Genomic DNA, 24,577 nt, shown 5'->3' with positions numbered 1-24,577 from the left:
CGCTACCTTTAGTTTTTGTGCCAGACCATCTTGGAGGAACTGCAATATGTCTCTCAACCTTGGGGCCAGGTGATCCACCTTCTTCCTCCAGCACCAATGAACGAATGCCTTCCACGAGGCATTGTAGATTCTGTTAGTGGACTGGCGTCTGGAAGCCATCATTGTCTCCACTACTTCCGTACTGTAGCCTTCTGTGACTAAACGGCCCCGCTCAACCTCCAGGCGGTCAGTTGGAGCCATTCCGGGTCTGGGTGCCAAATGGGACCCTGTTGTAGCATGTCCGGCTGAACTGAACCACGGCTGATGAGGCCACTTCGGAGCTATTAGTATCACTTCCGCCTTGAGATCTTTTATCCTTGCGAGTAGGCGTGTGATCACCGGAAACGGTGGAAAGGCGTAGAGCAAGCCCTTTGGCCACTGGACCAGCAGAGCATCCGTCTTTTCCGCTGACGGATGGAAGTATCTGGAATAGAACCTGGGTACCTGGCTGTTCTCCATTGTTGCAAACAGGTCCAGCTTGGGCTGCCCCAAGATTGACGTTATCCATGCGAAGATTTCTGGTTTCAGACGCCATTCTGCTGCTGACACCGTCGCTCTGCTCAGCCAGTCTGCTTGGATGTTTTCTTTTCCTTTTATGTATTCTGCCCTTATTGATAACAGGTTGGCCTCCGCCCAACACAAGGCCTGCATGGCTTCCCTGTGAAGACTTGAGGACCTGGATCCGCCCTGGTTGTTCAGGTAGGCTTTGGTTGCTACGTTGTCCGTTCTTACCAACACATGAGTGTTTCTTATTTGACAACGGAAGTGTTGTAGAGCTCTGGAGACCGCCTTCATTTCCAGGACATTTATTGGGAGTTTTGACTCTTCTGAGGACCATTTTCCCTGGGCTGAGCGGCCCTCCAGCGTGGCTCCCCAACCTCTCAGACTCGCGTCTGTGAACAGCTGTTTTTCCCGTCTGGGACCGAATAGCTTTCCTTTTGACAGGTTGACCTTCCTGGTCCACCAGGCCAGGCTGGTTTTGACTGCTTGTGGTACCTTCACTTTCTTGTCCAGTTTTATGGAGATCTGGTGCTGAAATGGACGTAACAAGCTCTGAAGCTGGCGAGAGTGCAGTCTCCCCCATTCTACTGTGCAGAGGTTCGACACCAAAACGCCCATCATACTTGCCAGCGTCATCAGGGACGATGTTCTTCCTTTTATTATCTGATTTGCCAGGTTTTTGGGGGTTTTTTTGTATTTTTCCTTCTGTCATGAAGAGTCTGGATGTCACCGTGTCGATCAGAACCCCCAGATGCTGAAGGGATTGGGACGGAGTTAGCGAGCTCTTCTGAAGGTTCACGATGAACCCAAAGTCTTGAAGGATTTGCAACGCGATTGCGGTGTGGTTGTTTGCTTGCTGGAGGGACTGGGCTCTCAGTAACAGGTCGTCTAAATATGGATGCAGGTGAATTCCTTGCTTCCGTAAGTAGGCTACCGGGGCGATTAGCATCTTCGAGAAAACTCTGGGTGCTGTCGAGAGTCCAAACGGTAAAGCCCTGTACTGATAGTGGTTCTGACCCACGCAGAACCTGATGAACTTCTTGTGCCCGCTTCGGATCGGAATGTGCAGGTACGCTTCCGTGAGGTCTAGCGATGTAAGGTACTCTCCTTTTTGTATCGCCTCCGATATGGATTTGAGAGTTTCCATCCTGAAGTGTCGAAGCTTGATGAAGCGAGTCAGGAACTTTAGGTCTAACACAGCTCTCCAATCCCCGTTGGGTTTTGGTACTGTGAAGAACACCGAGTACACTCCCGTCCTTTCCTCGCCATGAGGTACGGGTTCTATGGCCCCGATGTCGATCAGATGTTGTATGGCGGCTTGTGTTCTTTTTAGCTTTTGTCTTGATCTTGGGAAGGGTGATTGGACGAAGTGGTTTGGTGGGAACTTGAGGAATTCTATGGCGTAGCCCTTTTCTATGATTTCTAACGACCAACTGACTGCCTGGTATCTTGTCCACTGCTCCAAGAATAGGGCTAGTCTTCCTCCCACCGGGATGAGGGAGTCACGCCTTGTCAGGCTTTCCTTCTCTACCCTGCTTGGGAGGATGGTTTCCTCTCTGGAACCTGTTGGAGTAGCCACCCCTGAAGTTCTGTCTGGCGTTGGACCAGCTAGATTTCCTGTCCTGTCTTTGCCTGTTATATGAGCCGAAGGCACGAAAGGAGTTACCTGCCAGTTGGGAGAATCGTCTATCCGTTCTTCTCAAGTTTCTTGGCATTACTTGGCATTATCACGTGTCTCCACCAAGACCTTGTCCAAAGACTCCCCGAACAGTTTGAATCCATGAAATGGATAAGCAGTGACGATTGATTTTGATTTTGCATCTGCCTGCCATGCTCTCAGCCACAGTGTTCTCGCAGCTGCCGCTGTGGCCATGGCCCTGGCGTTGAAGATGGATGCGTCTAGGGTGGCGTCTGCTGAAAAACAAGCTGCTTTTAGCACTCTGTTCGTTCCTTCTGCCACTCTCTTATCCGGTTCCGGCAACAGCTGAATCAGCTTCTTGACCCACATGATTGTGGCTCTGGATACAATTGACGCTATTGATGATGCTCTTAGAGACATTGCTAAGGTTTCATGAGTTTTACGTAAGGCAAAATCCGCCTTCCTATCCATTATATCTCTTACAGATCCCTGGCCATCTTCCGAGAGAAGACCATAGGATTGCAGTCCTACTACCGGGGCATCCACAATCGGGGTTCTTAAAATTTCCTCTGCGTAATCAGGCATCGTATACAGATTCTTTGCATACGCTGGTAACTGCCTATTTGCCATGGGCTTTTCCCATTCTGCTCTGAATTTTTTCTCAAAGAATACGGGCAGTGGGAAGTTTCTAGGAACATCCTCCTCTGGGGGAAAATATTCTTTATTGCCATAAGGCCTTCTAGGGTCCTGATCCTCTGGATCCTCCGCCCCCTGTTTCCATTTTAGGTCTAATGCATTAAGGCATTTTGATAGCAGATACTGATAATCTTCTGGTTTAAAAAATCTTTTGGACACCTCAGGTAATTCCATAATTTCAATCACTTCTTCATCAGACAAAAATTCCCCATCTTCCTTTACTGAGAACTCATCTGCTGTAGAAGGATAATCCTCCCTATCAGGGCTCCAATGGGGTCTTTTGCGCGCTGCTTTTGTGGGCCAGGAGGGTCTTTGCTCGGCCAAGTCCCCATATTCCTCCCTTTCTGATTCAGGGGAGGCCTGCCTGCGATATCTGTGCCCCTCAGGCCCTCTGTCCCTTTTTTCTAGCTGCGCTTGCACCACCTCTGAAATACATGCAATCAGTTCTTTAGATAAAAATGTTGCCCACCGGGCCTTACTGTACTCCGGGATTGGCTCTCCTCTCCCTCCTCCTCAGCTCCGGTCTCCTCGCGAGCAAGCGTGGACCGAGCCGCAGTTGCGGAGACGCCCGCCCGATTTTCGTCAAAATGGCCGCCGCGCGTCTTCTCCTTGCTTTTTTCCCGCACTTTGGTCTTCTTGCGGCGTTTTGCCGCTTGGCGGCTTGGCTCCACGTTGGCTGGTTTAGGGACGGCCTGCGGCGCGCCCTCCAGCTTTCCTGGCTCCTGCTCCGTTGGTTCCATCGGCGCCTCTAGTTCTCCTTCGGACAGGAGGTTGTCTGCCATGGATTTGAGCGGAGCCGGCAATGGGGCTTCGCTGGGAGGTTTGCCTTTAACGGCCTTTCCCAGAGCCGAGTTTTCAACAGGGTGGGGGGGGGCGGGATTTTTTTTTTTTTTTTTAAGAGGAGAGACAAACGGAGACTAACACACACTTAGGTAGTCACGCACAAGGTAAGGTGGATAGGAATAGGTAGATAGATAGAATTAGGTAAGATTTGAAGGTAAAATCTATCCGGATCTTCCAGCTCAACTGCTCTCCATCCGAGGCAGAAACCGAACTGAAGAGGCCGGGTGAGCGCCACCTAGGGACCGGAAGAAGAACTGTTAAGTTCCTGCCTCCCTTGACCCGATGGTGGAATCTCACCCAGCAAGATGTCCTCGCCCCAGGAGGAGAATGGAGAGAGGAGTCTGGCTATTCCACTCAGAACAGAAGAGGCTTGAATCTTGAATCATGCCTCAGGCCAAGGAACAAGGGGTTAGGCAGTAGGGCAGGGGCCCACTACCTAAACCTCAGATTTTGTGCACCAAGAATGGAGGCGATATAAGGGCATACTTCAGCTAAATCCCTGCTATGTGCAAACACCTTTGTAAAGACCTATCCCAGACACCGCTTTATTCATGGCATAATTCATTGTCTCTTTAAATTCATGGTACCCAAAAGTGCCTCCTGTACCTCTCTAAGCAGCACCCTGCTGCTTTTGCTCCAGCTCCTCCACTTCTTCCTCCGAGGGAGCTGGCAGAATGAGCTCAGGCCGTGGTGCAGAGGCGGGGCCAGGACACCTTGCTAGGTTCCAACAAAGACACTGTTCTGCTGCCTTTAATACCAGCTGGGACCAAAGCAGCATGCAAAGGAATCACGAGCTGCCCATGTTCAGAGGGTTGCCCTGTCTACTTTTCTTTCCCAATGACAAGAAACCACCATTCTACTTCGGCAGGGGAAGTCATCCAGGAGGAGTAAGGTCACGACTCTACTCACTCAGGTAGGGCTACTCAGATTCAAATGAATTGAGTGGCCTTACTGGGTGACCAAGGACTGGCCTTCCAGTTTTTGGATAGCCTTCCACTCAGGTAGTTAGGCTCATGGCTAGCTCCACTCGGTTCGAATTCTACTTCACTACAAGGAATTGTTTTGATTGAAGGAAGATCCATAGGTGCTGTGTCTACTGGCTACTCTAGTCCTGCAACCCTGAAACCAAAGGAGGACTCCAGGGATGACTCTGAGCCTCAGCCCTAGGGTTCCAGGCTGGAGACTTAGAGAAGGAAGGACTCCGAGGACTGCTCGCAGCCAACTCTGCTGGTCTCATAATGGTGGCGCCCGTTCCCACCATGGTTCCCACCACAACCCTCAATATGGTGACCCCCCTCGAGCACTATAATGGCAGTGCCTTCCATGTAGTCCTTCAGGACCACCACAACTTCAGACAAGGCTTGGGTGAAGCAAGCACCTGCCAGTGCTTCCTCTGCTACCATGGCTGCTCTGGTGGCATCGAGGCCAACCACACTCTGCTGCTCCTTGTTACATGGCAGCACCTGCCGCCAGGACTTTCCTTTCCCCAGCTCCACAACATGGCCTCCCCAGGCCCTGGCCTTGCCTTGCATCTATATCCAGCAATTTAGACCACGGCATGTCATTTCTTCTGCAGTGCCTGGTGGTAGTCATCACAAATGCTAGCAAGAGAGGCTGGTGGGGCGATGGACTCAGGCCAATACAGGACACAGCACAAACCTATTAGAACTGCAAGTGGTTCAATGAGCACTATGGGCTTTTCACTAGTGACTCCAAGGCTATCATGTCCTTGTATGAGCCGACAATATGTCCACCAAGATGTACATCAACCACCAAGGCAGAATGAGGTCCAAGACAGTGTTATAGGTAGTGACAAAGCTGCTCTGATGGGAAGAAGCAAACCTGGCAGGTCTAAAGGCGGAACACCTCAGAGGAGTCATCAACGGACTATCGGACTGGCTGAGGAGACAGGATCTGGATTCTGGGGAATAAAGCCTCAACCTTGAAGTATTCTAGCTCATGGTGGATTCTTTGGTAAGCCATACCTCAAACTGATGGCACTGGCATCAAATCAAAATATTCCTGATTCCTGTAAAGGTTCCCCGATCCTTTGGCCATGCCAAGGCTCACTGTTGGCTGTCAAAGCTGCTATATGCATTCCTTCCCATCCCCACTAATCAGCCACTTGATCAACAGAATCCATGTAGAATGGGTGGACATTGTCCTGGTTGTTCCGTCCTCGCCTTGCTGCTCCTGCTTCTCAAATCTCATGCAGTTGGCAACTGAGGTCCTAGCTCCTATCAACCAGGCTGTATCTACTACATCAGGGGGCTTCATCCAGGCCCAGCATGGCTCCATCTGATGGGCTGAAAGTTGAAAGGTAGGACTTTAAGAGATGGAGCTTCTCCGGGGAGATCATGGATGTCATGCTGCAGTCTCATCGGCCAGGAACAAAACGGATCTACAATCACATCTGGCTAGCCTTCTGGAGGTAAGCGCCGATTCACAGATGGTGGTGGAGTTTCTATTTGACTCCTGGAAAAGGGGCCTGCATCCAAACTCCTTGAAAAGACAGGCCATGGAGATTAGTGCAACTTTAGGCCAGAGAAGCCACAGGAGTCGGAGCTTAAGCAAATACGTCAGACAATTCATCAAGGGACTGACACAGCTAGAGCCTCCAGTGAGACATCACTTTTCTTCCTGGAAGCTACCCATGGTACTGAAGGCATCGACGCAGCTGCTGCTTGAACATCTTTGGATGATGGAACTCAGATTTCTGAACTGGAAGGTCATCTTTCTAGTGGCTGTGACCTGGGCACACTGAGATCACAGCGCTGTCGTCCAGAAAGGAGTTGTGCTCCTTCCCAAAGTCTTCTATGGTTCTTTACGATGATCCCTCATTCATTCCCAAGGTGAAGTCAGCATCCCACAGAAGCCAGAGTCTCATTTTGCCCACCTTTTGCCCACAAAAGATCAGAAGGTTTGGGAGTAGCACACCCTAGATATTCGCGGGGCTCTGCCAATCTACCTGAAGAGGATGCTCTTTTTGTCCCCTTAGCATGCAGAGTTTAGTTATGTATTTAATGCATTGATTGCTGCTCTTAGTCCAACTGGCTCACAGCAGTTTACAACAGTAGGCATAAAATACGATAAAATCCCTGCAGTTTAGGGAAAGCAGCGTCCAAATCCACAAATGCCGCTTGCTGAAGACTGTATCCGCATGGCATATGAGGTCCTGGAACTGCACCCCCTTGTCAGGAGTGGCAGTACATTCGATGAGGGATACAGCAACATCAGCAGCATTTGATCACCACCAGAGCTCCAGTGGCAGAGATCTGCAGAACGGCAACACTGTTGTCATTCTCCGTGTGAGTGAGGCACTTCAAGAGGGACCAAACAGCTTCAGAGGAAGCAGCATTCAGCAGGAGAGTGCCCAGCCCATGGGGAACTAATGGGTCAGATCCCCCACTTCCCAAATACAGAAATAAGATTTTTACAATGAAGAAAACAAAACACCTGACAGTTAAATGGAATGGTATGAACAGAGAGACCATGTGCACACGGACCGTTCAGGACAGCAGGACGACCAATGGAGGAGCTTGTAAAAACTGAAAGGCCAGGCTTGGCCACCCAGTAAGTAAGGCCACCTAAATTCATTTGAATCGGAATATCCCTACCTGAGTGAGCAGAGGCATAGCCTACTCATTCTTGGATGACTTTGCCCCACTAAAGAGAAGAAACCTTGAGGTAAGACCAATGTTTCATTTTGTTGGAAAACAGCTCTCTGTGCGAGGTCTCCTGACTTGTGGGGTGTAAACAGGACTCTCGTGCCACAGAGTTAGTGAGATAGACAGGGACACTGACCAGTCTCACCCTTGATCTCACTGACCTGTCCCTAGAGGGTAATTTCCTGTTTCCACAGTCCCCGTTTCTTTTTCTCCTCCATCTCTCCATGAAGCAACTTGAAGGCAGGGAGATGCATTTAATCTCTCTCCATCCAGCTATTTAGAATAGAATAGGAACCTTATCTTTACCTCTAAGTATGTAGTATTAAGTTCTTCATTAAACAGGAGTTATATTAGTTAAGTACCACGTTTGTGAACGTGTGTTTCTTTGTTTGTTGTTTTCCCTCCACGGGCACTCTGCCAGTTGCTGCGTTACTTGCCTCATCAAGGCACTTTGCTAACTTTAAGGATATTAATACTTTACCAATCCCTAATAACACATTTTACAAGAAGAAGAGAGAGAGCCCGCCATGCAGGCCACAAAACAATATTAGAGAGTGCTAGACAGATGGATGGCATCCTTGATCCAAGACCCTGGAATACCTACAGAATACATTTCTGTAGCAGTCCTCCTGTATATTATATTATTTATTAATTTACCTATTATATTAGTACTGCAAAACAGACATGCAGCCCTGGAAATGCTATGCTACTGACTCCTGAGCACTGGAAGTTCTCAGCACCGGGCAGAATTTGGCCCTGCAATTAAATAAAGATGATTTTACATTTGGGTTCATGATGAAAGCAGTGTGAGTATTGCAACAGACCTAAAGGCAATTAGTGGAATGGAATGAAAGCTAAAAATGAATGGATTCATAAGAGGCCACTGAAAGAGCAATTTATTAGACCTAATATATTGTTCCACTCGGTGAATCACGAAATTACAAATTAATATAGATGACAGTGAAAACAAGATTTTAAAAATATTATCTGATTCAGTTAATCCTTGAACAATATTTTGTCTCCTCAAACAAAATTAAAAGTAGGATAATTAGGTAGTTGACTAACCAAAGCCAAACACGACAATGAGCTTTATTATGGGTAATGGAGCGTGTAGAGATGTTACTGTGAATCTGTTCATATCAAGAATTCCAAAGCTATTCCAGTTGGAGCTATTCAGGAGTCAAACAGCCGGGAACCAGAACACAATAAAATGTGCTACAATACTTCATTTATAGCACAATTTGACGTAAAAAATTGTTTTTCTTAATCACATTCAATTCAGGACAAGGCCTCCAATGCTCAAGGCTTTACATTTGGTTAGTATTCAGATTCAGAGTACCTTTATTGGCATAAAATAGCAAAGCATAAAATGAAAATTTCATAGAATCATAGAATCATAGAGTTGGAAGGGGCCACACAGGCCATCTAGTCCAACCCCCTGCTCTACGCAGGATCAGCCCTAAGCATCCTAAAGCATCCAAGAAAAGTGTGTATCCAACCTTTGCTTGAAGACTGCCACTGAGGGGGAGCTCACCACCTCCTTAGGCAGCCTATTCCACTGCTGAACTACTCTGACTGTGAAAAATGTTTTCCTGATATCTAGCCTATATCGTTGTACTTGAAGTTTAAACCCATTACTGCGTGTGCTCTCCTCTGCAGCCAACAGAAACAGCATCCTGCCCTCCTCCAAGTGACAACCTTTCAAATACTTAAAGAGGGCTATCATGTCCCCTCTCAACCTCCTTTTCTCCAGGCTGAACATAACCAAGTCCCTCAACCTATCTTCATAGGGCTTGGTCCCTTGGCCCCAGATCATCCTCGTCGCTCTCCTCTGTACTCTTTTAATTTTATCTACGTCCTTCTTGAAGTGAGGCCTCCAGAACTGCACACAGTACTCCAGGTGTGGTCTGACCAGTGCCGTAGACAATGGGACTATGACATCTTGTGATTTTGATGTGATGTCCCTGTTGATATAGGCCCAAATGGCATTCGCCTTTTTTACCGCTGCATCACACTGCCTGCTCATGTTTAGTTTAAAATCCACAAGTACCCCAAGGTCTCGTTCACACACAGTGTTACCTAGAAGTGTATCCCCCAGCCGGTAGGCATGCTTTTCATTTTTCTGACCCAGATGCCGAACTTTACACTTATCTTTAACCGCAAAGCGGCTCCTGATTAGGCCCTCCGAGTGTCACTCCAGGGCCAAGCCGCCAATGGGGAGCCGTGTGAAGGGGAGTTGCCTGGCCTGCCTGGGGAGTAGCCGCACAGACCGAGAAGCCCGCGGATTCGCTGAGTCCTCCGCCAGCATTCTCCTCCCCCTAGGGAAGAAGCAGCGTCCCAGGGCCTTTCCAGACACTCTCTTGGCTACTGCCATCTCTAGTTGTGCCTAAACCCTTTGACCTGTGGGAAAAAACAGATGTAAAATAGGCGCTGAGCCTTTCTGCTTTCTCTGAATCCTCCATTAGAGTTTGTCCATCTGCGCCCAACAGTGGGCCTATTGCCTCCTTTACTTTACGCTTGCTCCTCACATAACTGAAAAATCATTTCTTGTTACAATGGGCTTCCCTGGCCAATCTTAACTCACTCTCAGCTTTGGCCTTTTTGATGATTGATCTACAGTGCCTAGTAACCTGTAGGTACTCTTCTTTAGAGCTCTGTCCTTCCCTCAATTTCCTGAACATCTCCCTTTTCTTTCTTAGTTCCTCTTGAAGTTCTCTGTTCATCCAAATAGGCTTCTTACAGCTCCTGCAGTGTTTTCGTCTTTCTGGGATAGTCATGGATTGAGCATGCAATAGCTCTTGTTTGAGTAGCGCCCACCCTTTACATGCACCCTTCCCTTCCAGCATTCTCGTCCATGGTATGACACTCATCGTGTCTCTGAGTTTATTGTTTATTAATTAATTCATTTATTAATTATATTTCTATACCGCCCTCCCCGGAGGCTCAGGCCGGTTTACATCAAACATATAAATAATACATGGAACAGTCTTCATTAATACTCATAATAATAATAATAACAGTGGTTGTAACAGAAAACAGTATAGTGAACATTATAACAACAATAATAATATAACAGTATAACAATGCAACAGGTCCAGAGCACTCTGGTGGAGTTCTGGGAGGAAGGGGGGGGAGCGGGGGCCCTTTGTTCGTTGTTGGTTGTGCCTGGTCTCAACCAAATGCCTGGCGGAAGAGCTCCTTTTTGCAGGCCCTGCGGAACTGTTTAAGCTCCGTCAGGGCCCTGATCTCTTCTGGAAGCTCATTCCACCAGGTGGGGGCCAAGACAGAGAATGCTCTGGCCCTGGTTGAGACCAGGCGGACTTCTTTAGGGCCAGGGACCATTAGCCGGTTGGTGGCAGAGGAGCGCAGAACTCTTTTGGGGGCATAGGCAGGGAGGTGGTCCCTCAGGTACACTGGGCCCTGACCACGAATGGCCTTGAAGGTAATTACCAGAACCTTTAATCTGATCCGGAATTCAACTGGCAGCCACTGCAGTTGGTGGAGAATGGGCTGGATGTGGGACCTCCACAGTGTTGCTGTGAGGATACTGGCTGCTGCATTTTGGACCAGCTGTAGTTTCCGGGTCAAGGCTAAGGGCAGGCCTGCGTAGAGCGAGTTACAGAAGTCCAGTCTAGAGGTGACCATTGCCTGGATTACTGTGGCTAGATGTTCCGGGGCCAGGTAGGGCGCTAGTAGTTTGGCTTGGCGGAGGTGGTAGAATGCCATCCACGCTACCTTTGTGATCTGGGCTTCCATTGTAAGGGAAGCATCCAGAATAACACCTAGGTTCCTGGCGGAGTCAACTGTAGAGAGCTCTACCCAGCCACAGGACCTCCGTCTTTGAAGGATTGAGCTTCAGGCGACTCTGCTTCAGCCATCTCGTCACTGCTTCCAGGCAGCTGGCTAATACTTCTGGGGGGGAGTCAGGGCGGCCATCCATCAGGAGGAAGAGCTGGGTGTCATCGGCATATTGATGACAACCCAGCCCAAACCTCCGTACCAGTTGTGCAAGAGGGCGCATAAAGATGTTGAATAGAATAGGAGAGAGGACCGCTCCTTGTGGGACTCCACAAGTAAGTTGTCGGCGGTCTGATGTTTTCTCTCCTATTGCAACCCTCTGTCTACAATCCCAGAGGAAGGAGATCAGCCATTGGAGGCATCGATGAGGCAGCGAGCTAAAAGCTTGTGATCGACTGTGTCGAACGCTGCTGAGAGGTCTAGTGATATCAGCAGTGCCGACCCGCCTCGGTCCAACTGGCGACAGAGGTCATCCGTCAGGGTGACTAGCGCTGTCTCTACCCCATGGCCAGGCCGGAAGCCTGACTGGGATGGGTCTAGGACCGAAGCTTCTTCCAGGTACTCTGTTAGTTGGTTTGCGACAGCCCTTTCTATCATCTTCCCCAGAAACGCTAAATGCGAGACGGGTCGATAGTTGTTGGGCTCTCGCGGGTCAGGATGTTTTTTTTCAGCACTGGGCATACCACAGCCTCTTTCAGTCCCTCCGGGAATTCTCCCGTTGTGAGAGAGAGATTGATTATCTCCCGGAAGGGGCCCTTTATCCTTATGTCAGCTGTTCTTAAGAGCCAAGATGGGCAAGGGTCTAGTGGGCATGTGGTTGGCCTCGCTGTTGCTAGTATCCTGTCCACTTCGGTCAGCGTGAGTCGTCTGAAGTTACTCAGGGTTTTCTCCAAAGACGGACAAGGGGCCTCTAGTTCACTTTCTGTATCTAAGGTTGGAGGGAGGTCATGGCGGAGTGTCGAGATTTTATCCGCAAAGTGACTCGCAAATGCCTCACAGCTGATATCCAATTTGCTAGTGTTTTGTTGCCCTTCAGCCAGGACAGTGAGAGACTGAACTACCTTAAACAATTGAGCCGGGCGTGAGTCTGCGGATGCGATGGTAGCTGAGTAAAAATTGCGTTTTACTGACTTCACCGCCATCTCATAGGCCTTCATCTGCATTCTATAAGATGTTCTCGAGGCTTTGTCACGAATCTTCCTCCAAACTCGCTCTAGCCGTCTCAGTTTCCGTTTCTTATTGCGAAGCTCCTCGGTGTACCAGGGGGCCCGCTTGAGACGGGGCCGGAGAGGGCATCGGGGAGCTATCTCATCAATGGCAGTCAGCAGTCTGTCATGCCAATCGCTGACCAGGCCATTGAGAGAAGTGCCAGGAGGCATTGGCTCCCGCAGAGCATTCAGGAATCCAATCGGATCCATAAAGTTTGCCCTACAAAAATCCAACATCCGCGTCTGGCTACAAGCTTCCTTGCCCCACCATCTCAAAAGGAATTCTATGAGGACATGGTCACTTCCCCCTAGGGTCCCCACCTCCTTCACCTCATCCACCAACTCATGTCTGTTGGTCTGTATTAAGTCCAGTATGGCTGAACCTCTTGTGGGTAATAAATAATATATCACACTACAACTATTTATAATTCAAGAGGGTTAAAAACACTAAACAGCCTCAATAAAAAGGTAAAGTTATCCCCTGAACAAGCACTGGGTCATGTCTGACATTTGGGGTGACGCCCTCTAGCGTTTTCATGGCAGACTCAATACGGGGTGGTTTGCCAGTGCCTTCCCCAGTCATTACCGTTCCCCCCCCCCCAGCAAGCTGGGTACTCATTTGACCGACCTTGGAAGGATGGAAGGCTGAGTCAACCTTGAGCCAGCTTCTGGGATTGAACTCAATATTAAAAAGCCTCAATATTAGCCTCAAATTACAGCAATACAATACAACAATAAACAAACTAGGATCCATGAGCCTAAACCAGGTGCATTTTGGCACAACAACCTTCTTGAGTGGTTAGGCATACGACTGCAGGCATCAATTGTGCAATACATAAGCCCAAGGCAAATCATACATGCTGCCAGAAGATGGAAAGGACACTATGGGAATTGTATACATATACACTGTGATACAGAACTAAGTCTCTTTGTGCTATTACTGAAAAGTTATTGTTTACACTTGTCAGGATTCAGAGAATGATGAAGCAGGATCCTTGATTTTAAACAGTGCTATCACCTAAAACAGGCTTTCTGAACCAGGATTTCATGATACCCTGAGGTTTCACAATGGCCCTGGATGCATTTGCCAACTGGGTGGAAGTTAATTAATTTTATATGTTTTTTATTTTTAAAAAACCTTCTCTGACCATATATGGTCCTATTGATCCCCCCCCCCACCCCCAAATGGCCAATGATGGGCCTGGAAGGGGTGGGAAGGGGAGGCGCCAGCTATGCAAATCCTTGCTGGCCAAGGCTCGTCACACACGGAATTGATGGGGGCGGTGGGGGCAATGGAATACTTCCGTGCTGCCACTTCCTGTACCATGGAGGTGTCACATTCGGTGGGAGTGTCTGGGTGATGTCACTTCTGGTAACATAGAACTTCCAGGAGTGCAGCAGGAAGGTGTGGCCTGCCAGGGTTTCACAAAGCCTGAAGGATATTTCAGCGGTTTCTCAAAGGTAAAAAAGTTTAGAAAGGCTGACCTCAAAAGTTGTACGTACTTTAAGAAGTTACATGGGTAAACACTGAAGGCAGAGCCTTTCCAGCAGTGGCACCCGGAAGTGGCCACGTTCCCCCACAAGCCGGCCTTGGATTGGATTTTAAACAGTTTATGTGACGGGAAAAGCCATTTTTGTTCCCATGAGCTTCTCAGTCCTCCCCATTATCAGGGCGTTTTATTAGCTGCCCTCATAGTTTAAAGTAGCCCGTTTTTAAATTGCCTTTTAAAATGTTCTCATTATTAAATCGAATGATTCCTGAAATTTCTTTAAATCTTGTTTTTGCTGCTGCTCTTACTTTATTGTGAGGTTTCACTGTTATATGGATTTTATTAAGTGCTTTGTGGATATTTAAATGGACAGGTTTTGAATGTATTTCAAACCAATACATGTTTATTTTTACATATCTAACCTACCTTGATGCTTTTGAAACAGTGTCCAAAAACAGAATACACCTACCATCAACATTGCAGATGTCCCATTTGGCCTGGACAAGTGAATGGACATTTCAGGAAACATTCTATCAATACGGCTGATCACATCATCAACATACCTGCAAAACAGACAAATAATTATAGTCAGAGGGGGGGGGATCATGCCTCGGGTAAGCATAGCAGTACTCTCTCTAGCCACTTCAAGGATCGCTGCCTTGTCATACCAAAGGGGCTTGCGTAGCTCAGTGAAGCTATGAGCTATGCCGTGCAGGGCCACCCAAGGCGGACAGGTCATAGCTGAGAGCTCTGACAAAAGGTGATCCACTGAAGAAGGATATGGCAAACCACTCCAGTATCTTTGCCATGAAAACTCTATGGACAGTTCCAAAAGGCAAAACGATATGACACCGGAAGATGAGACCCTCAGGTCAGAAGGTGTCCAATATGCTACTGGGGATAAGCAGATGGCTGGTACAAGTAGCACCAGAATAAATGAAGAGACTGGGCCAAAGCCGAAAGGATGCGAAGTTGTGGATGGAACTGGAGGTGAAAAGACAGTTCGATGCTGTAAAGACTTTTATTCCATAGGAACCTGGAACGTCAGATCCATGAATCAAGGCAACCTGGATGCAGTCAAACAAGAGATGACAAGACTGAACATCAACATTTTAGTAACCAGTGAACTCAAATGGACAGGAATGGGTGAATTTAATTCAGATGACCATCAGGTATACTACTGTGGGCAAGAATCTCTCAGAAAAAATGGAGTAGCCTTCATACTCAATAAAAGAGTAGAGAAAGTCTTGGGATACAACCCCCAAAATGACAGAATGATCTCAGTTCAATTCCAAGGTAAAACATTCAACATCACAATAATCCAGGTCTATGCCCCAACCACTGCTGCTGAAGAGGATGAAGTTGACCAGTTCTATGAAGCCCTACAACCCCTTCGAGAAGCAACGCCAAAAATGATGTGCTTATCATCATGGAGGATTGGAATATTAAAGTAGGAAGCCAAAAGATAACCAGGATAACAGGCAAGTTTGGCCTTGGAGTACAAAATGAAGCAGGACACAGGCTGGTATTATTTTGTCAAGAGAATACAATGGTCATAGCAAACATTCTTTTCCAACAACCCAAGAGACGACTCTACACATGGACATCACCAGATGGTCAACACAGAAATCAGATTGACTATGTGCTCTGCAGCCAAAGATGGAGAAGTTATATACCGTCAGTAAAAACAAGACCAGGAGCCGATTGTGGTTCAGATCATCAGCTTCTTGTGAAAGAACTCAAATACTTTGGCCACTTCATGAGAAGGAAGGACTCCCTGAAGAAGAGCCTGATGCTGGGAGCGATCGAGGGCAAAAGAAGAAAGGGACGACAGCGAGTGAGGTGGCTGGATGGAGTCACTGAAGCAGTAGGTGCAAACTTAAATGGACTCCGGGGAATGGTAGAGGACAGGAAGGCCTGGAGGATCATTGTCCATGGGGTCGCGATGGGTCGAACACGACTTCACACCTAACAACAAATAATCCTCTCTTCTAAGCCTCTAATCCTTTCCTCTAAAAGTCTTGCCAGCTTACACTTGGGGCAGAAGTAGTCCATCTTGTCTTCTAGGAGGAAGGCAATCATGTCACACTCACTGCAGATGATGGGATGCGTGTCCTGGAGGTCCATTGTAACTTGTAGGCAGTGCAACTACTAGGGAAATATAATCTACTGATTCTAATTGCTAGGCCAAGAACCCCAGGCCAAGAGCCGCTGGCCAAGAGCCCTTTGTCTCTCCAAGGCCCCATCTGGAGGCTGGCATCCCTAGTCCTTACACCTTCTCAGGGGAGGAGTCTTTAGCCCAACATTACAGCAAGTAACTTCAGAAAGCAGATTAGATAGTTGCCTAGTTATTGCAGCCTTACCACTGCTGGCAAATCATTCTAGTGCTCAAAAAAATAAAGAAGTTGCTTAGGCTCTGTTATGGGAGGGGGGGGGGTATCAAGCAATCATCCTGCCAGTTCCTGATCTCTAACCACCCTCTTCCCCCAAATCAGCAGGCACTCTCTTGCTAACCAGGTCAAAGTTCTCGTGGAACTTGCCAATCTATTGCGCTAATAAATCTGTAACTCAAACGAATAAAGTGATCACCAAAGCAATGAAGACCCAAACAGACAATGAATGGGACTGGTGGTATTTCTTGTGTGGTGGTACAGAGTAGCCAGGAGTTGCTATAGTCTGTTGCACAGCATTGCCTCAGGAGATAAACAGAGGCACTTGTTTGAAAATACATTCTTTTCCAGGGAGTAGACAGCACAGGCAATATAGGTCTACATATCTTTTGTCTGTTGACATATGCATACTGCTCCCCTCCATTTCCCAAGATTGGGAATTCACCACCTTTTCCCTCAGGCAGGCTTAACATATATGAGCATATATAATAAATAAAATAAATAAACCATTCACTGTAACCATTCGAAGTTCAATCTCTATGCACAAATGCACACATTAAGTTCAAGCTACAATGTTGAAAAATGGTTGTTAACAAACAACAGCAGCTTGATGAAGTCCTTAAAAATCAAGCCAAACCCCAGAAAGCCAACGTGGCCCAGGGCTGAGAGGGGTGGGCTGGGATGCAAAGACCCACGCTCAAACCACCATTCTGCCTTGCTGGGCCAGTCACATCGAAGACCAGAAAGCCAACGTGGCCCAGGGCTGAGAGGGGTGGGCTGGGATGCAAAGACCCACGCTCAAACCACCATTCTGCCTTGCTGGGCCAGTCACATCGAAGACCAGAAAGCCAACGTGGCCCAGGGCTGAGAGGGGTGGGCTGGGATGCAAAGACCCACGCTCAAACCACCATTCTGCCTTGCTGGGCCAGTCACATCGAAGACCAGAAAGCCAACGTGGCCCAGGGCTGAGAGGGGTGGGCTGGGATGCAAAGACCCACGCTCAAACCACCATTCTGCCTTGCTGGGCCAGTCACATCGAAGACCAGAAAGCCAACGTGGCCCAGGGCTGAGAGGGGTGGGCTGGGATGCAAAGACCCACGCTCAAACCACCATTCTGCCTTGCTGGGCCAGTCACATCGAAGACCAGAAAGCCAACGTGGCCCAGGGCTGAGAGGGGTGGGCTGGGATGCAAAGACCCACGCTCAAACCACCATTCTGCCTTGCTGGGCCAGTCACATCGAAGACCAGAAAGCCAACGTGGCCCAGGGCTAAGAGGGGTGGGCTGGGATGCAAAGACCCACGCTCCAACCACCATTCTGCCTTGCTGGGCCAGTCACATCGAAGACCAGAAAGCCAACGTGGCCCAGGGCTGAGAGGGGTGGGCTGGGATGCAAAGACCCACGCTCAAACCACCATTCTGCTTTGCTAGGCCAGTCACATCGAAGACCAGAAAGCCAACGTGGCCCAGGGCTAAGAGGGGTGGGCTGGGATGCAAAGACCCACGCTCAAACCACCATTCTGCCTTGCTGGGCCAGTCACATCGAAGACCAGAAAGCCAACGTGGCCCAGGGCTGAGAGGGGTGGGCTGGGATGCAAAGACCCACGCTCAAACCACCATTCTGCTTTGCTGGGCCAGTCACATCGAAGACCAGAAAGCCAACGTGGCCCAGGGCTAAGAGGGGTGGGCTGGGATGCAAAGACCCACGCTCAAACCACCATTCTGCCTTGCTGGGCCAGTCACATCGAAGACCAGAAAGCCAACGTGGCCCAGGGCTGAGAGGGGTGGGCTGGGATGCAAAGACCCACGCTCAAACCACCATTCTGCCTTGCTGGGCCAGTCACATCGAAGACCAGAAAGCCAACATGGCCCAGGGCTAAGAGGGGTGGGCTGGGATGCAAAGACCCACGCTCCAACCACCATTCTGCCTTGCTGGGCCAGTCACATCGAAGACCAGAAAGCCAACGTGGCCCAGGGCTGAGAGGGGTGGGCTGGGATGCAAAGACCCACGCTCCAACCACCATTCTGCCTTGCTGGGCCAGTCACATCGAAGACCAGAAAGCCAACGTGGCCCAGGGCTAAGAGGGGTGGGCTGGGATGCAAAGACCCATGCTCAAACCACCATTCTGCTTTGCTGGGCCAGTCACATCGAAGACCAGAAAGCCAACGTGGCCCAGGGCTAAGAGGGGTGGGCTGGGATGCAAAGACCCACGCTCAAACCACCATTCTGCCTTGCTGGGCCAGTCACATCGAAGACCAGAAAGCCAACGTGGCCCAGGGCTGAGAGGGGTGGGCTGGGATGCAAAGACCCACGCTCAAACCACCATTCTGCCTTGCTGGGCCAGTCACATCGAAGACCAGAAAGCCAACGTGGCCCAGGGCTAAGAGGGGTGGGCTGGGATGCAAAGACCCACGCTCCAACCACCATTCTGCCTTGCTGGGCCAGTCACATCGAAGACCAGAAAGCCAACGTGGCCCAGGGCTGAGAGGGGTGGGCTGGGATGCAAAGACCCACGCTCAAACCACCATTCTGCTTTGCTGGGCCAGTCACATCGAAGACCAGAAAGCCAACGTGGCCCAGGGCTAAGAGGGGTGGGCTGGGATGCAAAGACCCACGCTCAAACCACCATTCTGCCTTGCTGGGCCAGTCACATCGAAGACCAGAAAGCCAACGTGGCCCAGGGCTGAGAGGGGTGGGCTGGGATGCAAAGACCCACGCTCAAACCACCATTCTGCCTTGCTGGGCCAGTCACATCGAAGACCAGAAAGCCAACGTGGCCCAGGGCTAAGAGGGGTGGGCTGGGATGCAAAGACCCACGCTCAAACCACCATTCTGCCTTGCTGGGCCAGTCACATCGAAGACCAGAAAGCCAACGTGGCCCAGGGCTGAGAGGGGTGGGCTGGGATGCAAAGACCCACGCTCAAACCACCATTCTGCCTTGCTGGGCCAGTCACATCGAAGACCAGAAAGCCAACGTGGCCCAGGGCTGAGAGGGGTGGGCTGGGATGCAAAGACCCACGCTCAAACCACCATTCTGCCTTGCTGGGCCAGTCACATCGAAGACCAGAAAGCCAACGTGGCCGAGGGCTAAGAGGGGTGGGCTGGGATGCAAAGACCCACGCTCCAACCACCATTCTGCCTTGCTGGGCCAGTCACATCGAAGACCAGAAAGCCAACGTGGCCCAGGGCTGAGAGGGGTGGGCTGGGATGCAAAGACCCACGCTCAAACCACCATTCTGCCTTGCTGGGCGAGTCACATCGAAGACCAGAAAGCCAACGTGGCCCAGGGCTAAGAGGGGTGGGCTGGGATGCAAAGACCCACGCTCAAACCACCATTCTGCCTTGCTGGGCCAGTCACATCGAAGACCAGAAAGCCAACGTGGCCGAGGGCTAAGAGGGGTGGGCTGGGATGCAAAGACCCACGCTCCAACCACCATTCTGCCTTGCTGGGCCAGTCACATCGAAGACCAGAAAGCCAACGTGGCCCAGGGCTGAGAGGGGTGGGCTGGGATGCAAAGACCCACGCTCAAACCACCATTCTGCCTTGCTGGGGGAGTCACATCGAAGACCAGAAAGCCAACGTGGCCCAGGGCTAAGAGGGGTGGGCTGGGATGCAAAGACCCACGCTCCAACCACCATTCTGCCTTGCTGGGCCAGTCACATCGAAGACCAGAAAGCCAACGTGGCCCAGGGCTAAGAGGGGTGGGCTGGGATGCAAAGACCCACGCTCAAACCACCATTCTGCCTTGCTGGGCCAGTCACATCGAAGACCAGAAAGCCAACGTGGCCCAGGGCTAAGAGGGGTGGGCTGGGATGCAAAGACCCACGCTCCAACCACCATTCTGCCTTGCTGGGCCAGTTACATCGAAGACCAGAAAGCCAACGTGGCCCAGGGCTAAGAGGGGTGGGCTGGGATGCAAAGACCCACGCTCAAACCACCATTCTGCCTTGCTGAGCCAGTCACATCGAAGACCAGAAAGCCAACGTGGCCCAGGGCTAAGAGGGGTGGGCTGGGATGCAAAGACCCACGCTCCAACCACCATTCTGCCTTGCTGGGCCAGTCACATCGAAGACCAGAAAGCCAACGTGGCCCAGGGCTAAGAGGGGTGGGCTGGGATGCAAAGACCCACGCTCAAACCACCATTCTGCCTTGCTGGGCCAGTCACATCGAAGACCAGAAAGCCAACGTGGCCCAGGGCTAAGAGGGGTGGGCTGGGATGCAAAGACCCACGCTCCAACCACCATTCTGCCTTGCTGGGCCAGTCACATCGAAGACCAGAAAGCCAACGTGGCCCAGGGCTAAGAGGGGTGGGCTGGGATGCAAAGACCCACGCTCAAACCACCATTCTGCCTTGCTGGGCCAGTCACATCGAAGACCAGAAAGCCAACGTGGCCCAGGGCTGAGAGGGGTGGGCTGGGATGCAAAGACCCACGCTCAAACCACCATTCTGCCTTGCTGGGCCAGTCACATCGAAGACCAGAAAGCCAACATGGCCCAGGGCTAAGAGGGGTGGGCTGGGATGCAAAGACCCACGCTCCAACCACCATTCTGCCTTGCTGGGCCAGTCACATCGAAGACCAGAAAGCCAACGTGGCCCAGGGCTGAGAGGGGTGGGCTGGGATGCAAAGACCCACGCTCCAACCACCATTCTGCCTTGCTGGGCCAGTCACATCGAAGACCAGAAAGCCAACGTGGCCCAGGGCTAAGAGGGGTGGGCTGGGATGCAAAGACCCACGCTCAAACCACCATTCTGCCTTGCTGGGCCAGTCACATCGAAGACCAGAAAGCCAACGTGGCCCAGGGCTGAGAGGGGTGGGCTGGGATGCAAAGACCCACGCTCAAACCACCATTCTGCCTTGCTGGGCCAGTCACATCGAAGACCAGAAAGCCAACGTGGCCCAGGGCTAAGAGGGGTGGGCTGGGATGCAAAGACCCACGCTCCAACCACCATTCTGCCTTGCTGGGCCAGTCACATCGAAGATCAGAAAGCCAACGTGGCCCAGGGCTGAGAGGGGTGGGCTGGGATGCAAAGACCCACGCTCAAACCACCATTCTGCTTTGCTGGGCCAGTCACATCGAAGACCAGAAAGCCAACGTGGCCCAGGGCTAAGAGGGGTGGGCTGGGATGCAAAGACCCACGCTCAAACCACCATTCTGCCTTGCTGGGCCAGTCACATCGAAGACCAGAAAGCCAACGTGGCCCAGGGCTGAGAGGGGTGGGCTGGGATGCAAAGACCCACGCTCAAACCACCATTCTGCCTTGCTGGGCCAGTCACATCGAAGACCAGAAAGCCAACGTGGCCCAGGGCTAAGAGGGGTGGGCTGGGATGCAAAGACCCACGCTCAAACCACCATTCTGCCTTGCTGGGCCAGTCACATCGAAGACCAGAAAGCCAACGTGGCCCAGGGCTGAGAGGGGTGGGCTGGGATGCAAAGACCCACGCTCAAACCACCATTCTGCCTTGCTGGGCCAGTCACATCGAAGACCAGAAAGCCAACGTGGCCCAGGGCTGAGAGGGGTGGGCTGGGATGCAAAGACCCACGCTCAAACCACCATTCTGCCTTGCTGGGCCAGTCACATCGAAGACCAGAAAGCCAACGTGGCCGAGGGCTAAGAGGGGTGGGCTGGGATGCAAAGACCCACGCTCCAACCACCATTCTGCCTTGCTGGGCCAGTCACATCGAAGACCAGAAAGCCAACGTGGCCCAGGGCTGAGAGGGGTGGGCTGGGATGCAAAGACCCACGCTCAAACCACCATTCTGCCTTGCTGGGCGAGTCACATCGAAGACCAGAAAGCCAACGTGGCCCAGGGCTAAGAGGGGTGGGCTGGGATGCAAAGACCCACGCTCAAACCACCATTCTGCCTTGCTGGGCCAGTCACATCGAAGACCAGAAAGCCAACGTGGCCGAGGGCTAAGAGGGGTGGGCTGGGATGCAAAGACCCACGCTCGAACCACCATTCTGCCTTGCTGGGCCAGTCACATCGAAGACCAGAAAGCCAACGTGGCCCAGGGCTGAGAGGGGTGGGCTGGGATGCAAAGACCCACGCTCCAACCACCATTCTGCCTTGCTGGGCCAGTCACATCGAAGACCAGAAAGCCAACGTGGCCCAGGGCTAAGAGGGGTGGGCTGGGATGCAAAGACCCACGCTCAAACCACCATTCTGCCTTGCTGGGCCAGTCACATCGAAGACCAGAAAGCCAACGTGGCCCAGGGCTAAGAGGGGTGGGCTGGGATGCAAAGACCCACGCTCAAACCACCATTCTGCCTTGCTGGGCCAGTCACATCGAAGACCAGAAAGCCAACGTGGCCCAGGGCTGAGAGGGGTGGGCTGGGATGCAAAGACCCACGCTCAAACCACCATTCTGCCTTGCTGGGCCAGTCACATCGAAGACCAGAAAGCCAACGTGGCCCAGGGCTAAGAGGGGTGGGCTGGGATGCAAAGACCCACGCTCAAACCACCATTCTGCCTTGCTGGGCCAGTCACATCGAAGACCAGAAAGCCAACGTGGCCCAGGGCTAAGAGGGGTGGGCTGGGATGCAAAGACCCACGCTCAAACCACCATTCTGCCTTGCTGGGCCAGTCACATCGAAGACCAGAAAGCCAACGTGGCCCAGGGCTGAGAGGGGTGGGCTGGGATGCAAAGACCCACGCTCAAACCACCATTCTGCCTTGCTGGGCCAGTCACATCGAAGACCAGAAAGCCAACGTGGCCGAGGGCTAAGAGGGGTGGGCTGGGATGCAAAGACCCACGCTCCAACCACCATTCTGCCTTGCTGGGCCAGTCACATCGAAGACCAGAAAGCCAACGTGGCCCAGGGCTGAGAGGGGTGGGCTGGGATGCAAAGACCTACGCTCAAACCACCATTCTGCCTTGCTGGGCGAGTCACATCGAAGACCAGAAAGCCAACGTGGCCCAGGGCTAAGAGGGGTGGGCTGGGATGCAAAGACCCACGCTCAAACCACCATTCTGCCTTGCTGGGCCAGTCACATCGAAGACCAGAAAGCCAACGTGGCCCAGGGCTGAGAGGGGTGGGCTGGGATGCAAAGACCCACGCTCAAACCACCATTCTGCCTTGCTGGGCCAGTCACATCGAAGACCAGAAAGCCAACGTGGCCGAGGGCTAAGAGGGGTGGGCTGGGATGCAAAGACCCACGCTCCAACCACCATTCTGCCTTGCTGGGCCAGTCACATCGAAGACCAGAAAGCCAACGTGGCCCAGGGCTGAGAGGGGTGGGCTGGGATGCAAAGACCCACGCTCAAACCACCATTCTGCCTTGCTGGGCGAGTCACATCGAAGACCAGAAAGCCAACGTGGCCCAGGGCTAAGAGGGGTGGGCTGGGATGCAAAGACCCACGCTCAAACCACCATTCTGCCTTGCTGGGCCAGTCACATCGAAGACCAGAAAGCCAACGTGGCCGAGGGCTAAGAGGGGTGGGCTGGGATGCAAAGACCCACGCTCCAACCACCATTCTGCCTTGCTGGGCCAGTCACATCGAAGACCAGAAAGCCAACGTGGCCCAGGGCTGAGAGGGGTGGGCTGGGATGCAAAGACCCACGCTCAAACCACCATTCTGCCTTGCTGGGCGAGTCACATCGAAGACCAGAAAGCCAACGTGGCCCAGGGCTAAGAGGGGTGGGCTGGGATGCAAAGACCCACGCTCAAACCACCATTCTGCCTTGCTGGGCCAGTCACATCGAAGACCAGAAAGCCAACGTGGCCCAGGGCTAAGAGGGGTGGGCTGGGATGCAAAGACCCACGCTCAAACCACCATTCTGCCTTGCTGGGCCAGTCACATCGAAGACCAGAAAGCCAACGTGGCCCAGGGCTGAGAGGGGTGGGCTGGGATGCAAAGACCCACGCTCAAACCACCATTCTGCCTTGCTGGGCCAGTCACATCGAAGACCAGAAAGCCAACGTGGCCCAGGGCTAAGAGGGGTGGGCTGGGATGCAAAGACCCACGCTCAAACCACCATTCTGCCTTGCTGGGCCAGTCACATCGAAGACCAGAAAGCCAACGTGGCCCAGGGCTAAGAGGGGTGGGCTGGGATGCAAAGACCCACGCTCAAACCACCATTCTGCCTTGCTGAGCCAGTCACATCGAAGACCAGAAAGCCAACGTGGCCCAGGGCTAAGAGGGGTGGGCTGGGATGCAAAGACCCACGCTCCAACCACCATTCTGCCTTGCTGGGCCAGTCACATCGAAGACCAGAAAGCCAACGTGGCCCAGGGCTAAGAGGGGTGGGCTGGGATGCAAAGACCCACGCTCAAACCACCATTCTGCCTTGCTGGGCCAGTCA

General features: G+C 51.6%; 1 protein-coding gene across 5 annotated transcripts in view; it reads right to left on the bottom strand.

Annotated features, from left to right (window-relative positions):
- The window catches only part of MED27 (mediator complex subunit 27), a 397,023-nt gene that overhangs the window by 227,803 nt on the left and 144,643 nt on the right, over nt 1-24,577 (bottom strand). For all 5 annotated transcript variants that reach the window (XM_077306392.1, XM_077306394.1, XM_077306395.1 and 2 more), the window contains exon 4: nt 14,352-14,445. In XM_077306392.1, the coding sequence (XP_077162507.1) occupies nt 14,352-14,445 (94 nt within the window). The remainder of the gene's footprint in view (nt 1-14,351; nt 14,446-24,577) is intronic.

Source organism: Paroedura picta, chromosome 12 (genome assembly GCF_049243985.1).
Source record: "Paroedura picta isolate Pp20150507F chromosome 12, Ppicta_v3.0, whole genome shotgun sequence".
NCBI lineage: Eukaryota > Metazoa > Chordata > Lepidosauria > Squamata > Gekkonidae > Paroedura > Paroedura picta.
This window is presented reverse-complemented; position numbering and strand designations above follow the sequence as displayed.